Source organism: Triticum aestivum, chromosome 2D, assembly GCF_018294505.1.
Source record: "Triticum aestivum cultivar Chinese Spring chromosome 2D, IWGSC CS RefSeq v2.1, whole genome shotgun sequence".
Taxonomy (NCBI): domain Eukaryota; kingdom Viridiplantae; phylum Streptophyta; class Magnoliopsida; order Poales; family Poaceae; genus Triticum; species Triticum aestivum.
In genome coordinates, this window is record NC_057799.1 from 206649939 (window position 1) to 206658900 (window position 8962).

General features: G+C 45.2%; 2 protein-coding genes across 6 annotated transcripts in view; both read left to right on the top strand.

The window, feature by feature from the left end:
- Window positions 1-3456, top strand: part of LOC123052580 (protein MAIN-LIKE 1) — a 5751-nt gene extending 2295 nt beyond the window's left edge. Inside the window, exons 2-6 of the mRNA XM_044475825.1 lie at window positions 943-1032; window positions 1108-1761; window positions 1898-2059; window positions 2143-2523; window positions 2609-3456. Of these exons, the coding sequence (XP_044331760.1) occupies window positions 949-1032; window positions 1108-1761; window positions 1898-2059; window positions 2143-2523; window positions 2609-3172 (1845 nt within the window). The 5' untranslated portion in view covers window positions 943-948 and the 3' untranslated portion in view covers window positions 3173-3456. The remainder of the gene's footprint in view (window positions 1-942; window positions 1033-1107; window positions 1762-1897; window positions 2060-2142; window positions 2524-2608) is intronic.
- A 234-nt stretch (window positions 3457-3690) lies between these two features.
- On the top strand, window positions 3691-8429 carry LOC123052581 (protein MAIN-LIKE 1). 5 transcript variants are annotated; one of them, XM_044475830.1, is made up of 7 exons: window positions 3691-4077; window positions 4155-4558; window positions 5377-5430; window positions 5519-6178; window positions 7048-7209; window positions 7307-7684; window positions 7768-8429. In XM_044475830.1, the coding sequence occupies exons 3-7, from the start codon at window positions 5386-5388 to the stop codon at window positions 8281-8283; spliced, it is 1761 nt and encodes a 586-aa protein (XP_044331765.1). In that variant the 5' UTR covers window positions 3691-4077; window positions 4155-4558; window positions 5377-5385; the 3' UTR covers window positions 8284-8429. The 5 variants fall into 5 exon arrangements, with proteins under 5 accessions (XP_044331765.1, XP_044331763.1, XP_044331766.1 ...); XM_044475828.1 differs by having other exon boundaries at window positions 4155-4479; XM_044475831.1 differs by having other exon boundaries at window positions 4293-4479.
- Window positions 8430-8962: the final 533 nt, after the last annotated feature.

Genomic DNA, 8962 nt, shown 5'->3' on the forward strand with positions numbered 1-8962 from the left:
TAGGGACTTTTTAGTTGAGACTAGAAAAAGTCCTAGGACTTGTGAACCAAACAGGGCCTTACTCTTACAGATGCCGTGATTCTCGTCTCACGACCCTTTTCCTTGGCCTGGTCAAGCAACATATTGGAAGCAATACACTAAAGATGTGTCCTGCTCATCTCCACAGCTGGTTACTTAAGGAAAAAACATTATTATTACTCAGACTTACCTCACTTTTATTTCTACAAAAAAAACAGTTACATGGCGGGATCATCTTTAGTGTCCTGCTCATCTCCTCAGCTGGTTACTTAAGGAAAAAACATTATTATTACTCAGACTTACCTCACTTTTATTTCTACCAAAAAACAGTAAAAACAAATTCTACACCTACCACTGTTTAGATTTTATAGAACAAATAGTGGCCATGGATGGACCTTTTGTGCATGTGTATGTGTATGTAATGCACTTTACTTGTGCTTCCCACTATCCATGAATCATCCTACCAGTGGGAGTGGTGGGTAGTCGGCAAATTATAGGGCAGGAAAATGTTCAAAACATACTTTAACTAAAAAATGTATTTCCCATAGACGTTCTCTATCTGAAATTCTGAATTATTGTGTGTTTGACTATATTTATGTTGCACAAGCATCCCTTAACTTATCAGACCCTGTGCGTTATTTTACTGCTCAAAATATTCCGTTAGAAATGGTGTGTATTTGAATCTAGTGATTGCTGGCCATCACTTTCAGCAGTTATAAGAAATGGTGTCGCTTTCTTGTCATTATTCGGGAACATGCACTTTAGTGTATTGCTTCCAATATGTTGTTTCCTTTTTAGTTTTTTTACACATCATTTGTATCAACTGGATCTGCACAAATAACAACATCCCTGTTCAGTCTACCTTTTTGCTTAACAATAGTGGACGTGGAACATTTACCTTCATTTTCTTACCGTGTTTTCCAGGATAAGATGAACCCCTCAGCTCATGATCAGACAACACAGCAACAAAAACCAAATGGCCGAAGAGCAGTTGGTAGCTCGCAAACCTGGACAGTACGTGGCTCTTTCCTCCATTTCATTCGGTCGCCGTGAGCAAAAATATGTACTGACAAGCTCTATTTTGTACAGCGTTATGGTGTTCTGCTACCAAGCCAGCAGACACGGAAGCTAAAAGAATGGGTTCTAACTGATGAACAACAACAAGTAGTCAATGCTAGTGGTCTTGGACATCTTGCTCTTACGACAGGATTTACCATTGACCGTTCCTTGCTTACAGCCTTCTGTGAGAGATGGAACAACGAAACAAATACTGCACATTTCATGGGATTTGAAATGGCACCGTCTCTCCGTGACGTATCATATATTCTAGGAATCCCAGTGACTGGTCATGTGGTGACGGCAGAACCCATTGGTGATGAAGCCGTGAATCGCATGTGCTTGCATTACTTAGGAGAGAGCCCTGGAAGCGGAGAGCAACTATGTGGATTGATCAGATTAACCTGGTTGTACAGGAAATTCCATCAACTGCCAGAAAACCCCACCATCAATGACATTGCATTCAGCACCCGAGCGTACCTTCTATATTTGGTTGGCTCCACCTTATTTCCCGACACAATGAGGGGATTTGTATCCCCAAGATATCTACCACTTTTGGGGGATTTCAGGAAGATACATGAATATGCTTGGGGGGCTGCAGCCCTTGCTCATTTGTACAGAGGATTGTCTGTCGCAGTAACACCAAATGCTACTACCCAGTTTCTTGGCAGTGCAACTTTGCTCATGGTATTGTTTCTTGTGTATTTCTATTGTTATATGTCTAGCTTTGTGCCATCTTGTTCAATAATTAGAGATTTCCCTTGTTATCTCTAGTTTTGTGCCATCTTGTTCACTAATTAGAGATTCCCCTTGTTCATACTAGGCTTGGATTTATGAGTATATTCCTTTGACTCAACCCCAACAAAAGAATCAGAACACGTTGCTGCCCCGGGCATGCCGATGGAACTTTGGAGGAACAACACGTGGGCAGAGAAAGAAAGTTATGGAATGGAGAAAGGATTTCGAGCAGCTTCAGTTGTCCGATGCAAGTGCAAATTGCCTATTTTATAAATTTATTCCCACAAATGAACTGCTGTTGAATTAATTTTATCTTAATCATTTCTTCAGGTCAACTGGAATCCTTACAAGGACATAAATCCAGCGATTGTTCCAGGATATTGCATCGCAGCAGATAACATTTGCCACTCTCGGACATGGCTAATCAGCTTTAACATAAAAGAGGTGTATGTACCTGACCGGTTCAATAGGCAGTTTGGGAGGGAACAAGGTCGCCTCTATCAGGTGCCAATGTGGGCAAGAAGAACTTGGAGTAAGGGGAAAGACTGGAGGGTTGAGTATGCTCGTGAGATTGAGGACTTCCATCAGTTGGTTGGCTGTCGTTTTATCCCTTGTACGGAAGCTAATATAAACTCCCTCCCGAGTGAGTCTATAGCTGGACAGACTACTACCAGATGCAGCCGGAATGCATCTCAAAACTTCTCTATGATGGTAAGGCCCCAATAGGAATCTCTTTCTTTGTAGATTTTTAGCATATGAGGTGATCCTTGATGTGATCATTGGTTGTGGGCTGTAGGTTGAAGATTTGAAGAATGATCTCCCGGTAATTGATCGTTATCTGGAGGGACAGGTACTCCCTGAAGAGGTTGCAAGCTTCCTAGAGAGGGTGAGCACGATGATCAAAACTTACTCCCCACCACAGAGCAATGAAAGGAAAGATGAAGCAGCTCAGAGCAAGAATGTCAGAGCAAAGAATCCAAGAAAGAGGGCGAGGAAACCTTCGCTCTCTGAAGATCCTTCAAGCCCTCAGGACTGCGGGGTAGACCGGTATGCAGGTGCGCTGGTGCCTTATCAGGCTGGCAAGTGTGACAGGGTGTTGGATGGCACCGTGCCTCTGCTAAACAGAGGGGAAGCGTTGAAGGAAAATGAGGTGATGGATCCCTGGCAAATGTCGCATTTGACAGCAGAGTCGTCTGGAGACTCGAGCTTGCCGGAATCAAGGAGCCGGAGGCGTGAGGAATCCGGAACCCCGAGGAGCAACCAGGGGGTCCGAAGGAGTGGAAGGATGTGCGTGCAGCTCAAGATGTTCAAGCACAGGGACGGGGTTGGGGCCGAGGAGACCAACCCGATCTTCCTCTGATAAGGAAGGGACTGACGCTGCCCGCCGTTTGGTCTTGGGCATTGTACAAAGTAGTGGACCTGTCGTCGCGCTGCCGCAGACAGTTTACTGTTTTATGTAGCGTTTGTAGGCCTTTGGTCGTGGTGACCGGTGAGTGAAAAGCTGGCCTTTGGCATGCGTGTGTGCACACATGAGTCCTGTAGGCCGTAGCGCAAGGTGGATGCCGCAACCTTTGTGGCGTATGCACCGGATCGGATGTGCTATCTATCCTCTCCAGTTGATCTGCGGCACTTGCGTTTTGGTGATGCTGTGCTTTGTGGCCCTCTGTGTTTTCTTTGCGCCGTAGATATGCGCAAGTGCTGGCCATGACAGAATGCCAGGATAGGATGTTGCGGTGGTCTCTCAGAATTTCATGTTGGGAACACGCCCAATCTTGAATTTTGAGAGGAAATGTTGCAGCCATGGCAGGGTGGTGAGAATGTAGGGAAATTACCATGTCCTTCGTCCCGGATGGCTTTGGCATGGTCGCTTCTCGCTAGATCTACCCCTACTCCTACTCATCAACGAGAAACTACAATCTGAAGGAGAAACTGGCGAGGCAGCCGTGAGTGGGCGAGGGACGCGGTTGGTTGTCAAGTAGGGCTGGTAGCACCATTCAGGAATTGCCATAAATTGGACTGCTCTACATTAAAACAGAGAGCGAGCTTGCAATGCATGCTGTCCTGGGTGCCACGTTTTGGCTTCACGGGCGTCCACTGGACCCGCATGTCAGCGCGAGCCTTTCCTTTCCCAAAGGAGCCAGAGTCAGGCCAGTCATAATTATATGACCGCCAAGAGCAGAGCAGAGCAGTCCGTTCGTCGCCCAAAACCCGCTGCTCTTGGCCATTCCATTCGACACTTCCTTCGTCTTCCTGCGATTCACCCTGGTTTGCTCTCTCTCTCTCTCTCTCTCTCTCTCGATTGTATGTGTGCGCGTTTCAGTTCAGTTTCTTTTTCCGTCTAGGATCATCCCCCTTTTATTTTGAATAAAAGGGGTCGTCTAAGATCATCCTCTGCTCGTGGTTGACTCGACTCAACTAGAATTCCTAATTCTCGTCGTAGATCTCTCCTTCACCAGCCGCCATTCACTGCTCTTGATTAGGGTTTTGGGGGTTTTGGCCCTTTTTTCCCCCTCAAGCTTGCGTGTTGCCATGGTGGTGGGGTTTGAAGCCAGAGGACACGCTTGTCCAGCATCTTCGCTCTACAAGGGGAAAGGTTCTCTCTCTATCTAGAGAGAGAAAAAAAAGCTTTACAAGGCGAAATCCGTAATGGCCAGATGCGTTTCTCTGGTATTTTGTGACACCGGTTTCTCATCTTATTTTGCTGTCGTGCACTAAATGGCTGGATCATCTTCTTGATCTGGCGCAGGTATCAACTTAGGGCTTGCTTCTCTTCCTCCGGTGTATAGTCAATTTAAAGGAGTACTGAATTTCTTACGCTAGTTGCATAATAGTGCATCTTTGTGTTTACTTCAACTATGTCCCTCTTTCCAACTCACTTTTCAAAAAAAAAAAAAAAACTATGGCTGGTTGGTTAGTAATAGTATGCTCCTTTTCTTTTTACCTGGGGCGTCTGTCGCCTGCCAACCGGTCTGATTCTTATTCTTGTGCCAATGTAGGCAAGGCATATCACTGTGAACACACCATCATGAATAATTTTGCTAACGCCGTATTTCAAGGACTTGACTCATTGCAGTCGTTTATGCTTTTATGGAATTCTGGTTTCCATGCCGTTGTCTTGTCTCACATTCTTGTTGATTATAATCTGTATTTGCTTGCCCTTTTACCATTCAAACTCCCAACAATTGGTTTTGATAATTAAATGCAATTTAAAGGCCAAACCATTGAAAATCTGAAATCTACATCCTTCCCAACTTCCTGTTACCGCACATCATCTATGCTCTGTTCAGACCTTCCATTAATTTTTTATTCTAACAATAGATTCTGTCTCTGGTTCTTATTTTGCATACACTTATTACATAACTCTTCACTCTGCCCCCCTTACTAAACATTTACTCTAGTTTTGTCGTTGTTGATGTTTTCTCTTTTGGACTTTGTGGTTGTTTTATGGCCTGTAAGCTTTTATCCTCCCATAATATAACACATGCAGCCCTCGTGCATGGTTTGAACTTTTTTCTTACCGTGTTTTGTTCCATTTGAAATAACTATGGTGTTTTATCTATGCAGCAGAACTAAATGGAATCCTCGGAGGCGGTACCAACTGACAAAGGTCGCAATCAGGTAGTTATCTTCATAAACCAAGTGACACCAATTTGCCAAACCTTCCTTTGGTTCCTGCATGTATAACATGTGGTGCGTAATCATGCAGGAAGCTCGTGAACTATCAGTGTGCCAGACGACGGAGGAGCTCAAGACATGGAATCTGAACGAACGGCAGCAACAGTTAGTCGACGCCAGTGGGCTCGGCAATCTGAAATACATGGGAGATCTGGCCATCAACCGCACTGTGCTCAGGGTATTTTGCGAGGTTTGGAGCAAAGAAACGAACACAGCAAGATTCCATGACTTTGAAATGGCACCATCACTCAGGGACACTGCCTACATATTGGGAATTCCGATCATAGGCCGTGCGGTGACCACCGGGGCTGTGCTCAACATGTCGTCAGAAGAGCTGCTCCTCCAATACCTTGGCCGAGTTCCTGGTTCAAAGGACTGCAGGGGTAGCCGTGTGAAGCTCTCTTGGTTACACTCCAAGTTTAGTCAGCTCTCGGAGCATCCTACTGATAAAGAAATTGCGTGCAAAACAAGAGCATATCTCTTGTACTTGATTGGAGCAACTCTGTTTTCAGACAAAGACAAGGGCTATGTCTCTCCAAAGTACTTACCACTCTTGTCGGACTTTGACAAGGTACGAGAGTACGCGTGGGGCACTGCTGCTCTTGCTCATCTTTACAAGGCTCTCTCTATGTTAGCGTCTTCTCACTCTATTGCCAGAAAAAGACTATTCGGCAGCGCCACTCTGCTCATGGTATGTGAACTCTCATTTATCAGGGGCAAATCTTACTTCGGTTATTTTCTTCCAGTCTATTTAACTTCGCAAACCCTTCTTCTTTGTTGAATAAAATTTCTGCATTAGGTTTGAGAAACAGTGATAATGTTACTGTAGACTAATTTATTTTCAAACAACGGGCACTAGCACCCATGGCATTTTGATTAATAGATAGACAGCAAGCCTCGCCAGCGGGTGTACTGAGCGTGCACCCCCACTGAGCGATGTTCGGTTCTCTAATGTTACTGCAAACAGAAAATAACTATATATGCATGCACAGTGGAATAAGAGCTGAAAAGGCACAAATGAGATGTTACATTCATACAATTGAAAAAAGGAATTTGATGTTAGGAAATAATGAAATGCCTTTTGTCCTTCATATATAGACTCTTTGCAAATAAAGTTGTTCTGGCCTTCTGGGTTCTCGCTCTACTGTTACATTGTGAAAAAAGATTCCAATGTATTTTTTTGAGCTCTTAGCATTATGAAGAAATACTATAATATGTTTTTGAGAATATCAATGATGCTACATTCACAGAGAAATATGAACACGAAAAGGAAAATGTGACTAATCACATGTATTTGATATACAGAACATCTATAAAGTTTTCGCCATTGGATGTTGTCTAAGAATTTACAAAGCTGCTCATGGTTGACACTTGACACTTCTTAAAACGAGAAATAATTTCAACAGGAGAATGACAATTGGTAAAAAAAACATTGGACGATTGGAAAGAATACAATGTTTCCTTTTTCCTGAGTATCTTTTTAAAATCAAGTTGTTCTAAGTTGTGACACTGCTCCAGTATGGAAGTGTTCTAATGTATCTTTTGAGTTTCTGTTCAAAGGGGTGGATATATGAATATATTCCAGCGATGCGCCCTGATATGGAGGATGATCCAGCACTTGTCGTCCCACGAGTATGCAGGTGGGCCGGGCATGCAATCTCCCAACCAGCAAAGGAAGCTTCAGATATCAGAAAAGCTTTCAGTCAGCTTCGAGTTTCAGATGTGAGTTTACATTTCGGTAATTCGTAGCCATACTTTATCCTTTGTTATGCATTATTACTTGGCATTTGCATTTGATAATGCAAGCATTTTATCTTAGGTGAACTGGGAACCTTACAAGGGCATGGATCCTGCATCTATTCCCAATATGTGCTCGGCACCCGATAGCGTCTGCTTCTCCAGAACATGGCTGATCAACTTTAACGTGAGGGAAGTATATCTCCCAGATCGATTTGCTCGTCAGTTTGGTCAAGAACAGCATCCGGTCGGCGATGTTGGTGGGTTCCAGCGACATCAGTGGAACGCGTCAGTGGATTGGAGCCTCGAGTATGCATCAGAGATCAAACATTTCGAGCAGTTGATCAATGCTACTCGTCCTGATCATACAGCAGTTGCTGCCACTTGTAAAACGACTGAGGATGTTTTTACGCCAGCGAGCACGGCACGAGAATTTCCTGGTCTCAATTTGCTTGCAGTGGTAAACTCTGGTCCATAAAGGTAATGCTTATGATGGCAAGCTTTGTCCAGAGTCTAAGTGACCTGTCATTCATATAATTGTAGGTGGAGAGCATCAAGAAGGAGCTCCCAACCATCACGCGGTTTCTCGAGCAACGGTCACTTCCCGTCGAGGTAGCCACGTCGTTTGCTCGGATCCATGAACTACTGGAGGATTCTCACTTGAAGGAAGGAAATGCCGCAGTGGATGCTGGGGGCGATGGGACCTCTGAGTTGACTGCACCGCACCCTCCTGCCATTCCACCGTGTGAAGAAGCGATCATCGGCACAGCGGATCCACATGGGCCTGTGCCTGATGAAGCGGCGCAGAACGGCAGCGATCATCCTGTGCCGGAATGCTGTGACAAGCCGACAGGGGAGGAGGAGGAGAAGGGGGAAGACGGCAAGGCGGGGGAAGAGGAGGCATCGGAAGGGAGCGAGGACAGTGAGGAGGACGGAGGCCATAATAAGGGGCGGAAGCGACCGCCGCTTCGGAGGAGCAATCGAAGCTGCGTGCAGGCCAAGAGGTTCAAGAACCGGGGAGGGAAAGGGTCCCAAGCCTCTGACCCCATCGTGCTGTGACAGCTGCATTCATCTGTTCACTCGGTACCATAATATATGAACGATTTTGACACTACTTATTATGGGACAGGGGGAGTACCATTTTATTGCCGGATATTACACTGCATGTTGCTCTCTTCTAGTTAATTTTCTGTGATTTGTTACTCTGATGTAGTTTTCTGTGATTTGTTACGCTTAGATTTATGCCGGGACGTGGACGGCTAGATGCCCACACGGGCCATTTCCCCTCTTAGCCACTTGCAAGAACTAGTGAGATTTGCTTTGGCATTGCCGTTTGTTGCTTGGTTTACTAGGAAGAGTCATCGGTAGCTGAATAATGTGAGCGAAATGAGCTATTGGTCATTAACTTCTTTTTCGAGGCATACCGTATTTTTATAAAAAGAAGCAATCATTGTTCGGTAGGATGCAAATTGTTTAGTATATGTGTTATGTGCATATTGTGTATTGAGCCCGCCTCCTAGTTTTTTGTATAGTTGAGGTCCATGACCCACCTTTATACATCATATATACGTGCCTATGCACGAAGAGCAATACATCGTGCAATCACACAATCTCAAACATGATATCAGTTTCTTAGGTCTTTTTCTCGCTTCCGCCGTGCCGCCGCCGCGCGTCTCATCGCGCCGCCGCCGCCGCCACCCCGCCGCTGCCGTCTGCGCATCTCCCGCGCCGGCCGCCG

What these genes read in the sequence shown, in the direction of transcription:
- LOC123052581 (XM_044475830.1), top strand. Translation starts at nt 5,386, where the DNA reads ATGGAATCCTCGGAGGCGGTACCAACTGACAAAGGTCGCAATCAG. An exon ending in GCAGCGCCACTCTGCTCATG is followed by an intron (nt 6,179 to 7,047) that starts GTATGTGAACTC and finishes TTCTGTTCAAAG; the next exon opens with GGGTGGATATATGAATATAT. An exon ending in GTCAGCTTCGAGTTTCAGAT is followed by an intron (nt 7,210 to 7,306) that starts GTGAGTTTACAT and finishes ATTTTATCTTAG; the next exon opens with GTGAACTGGGAACCTTACAA.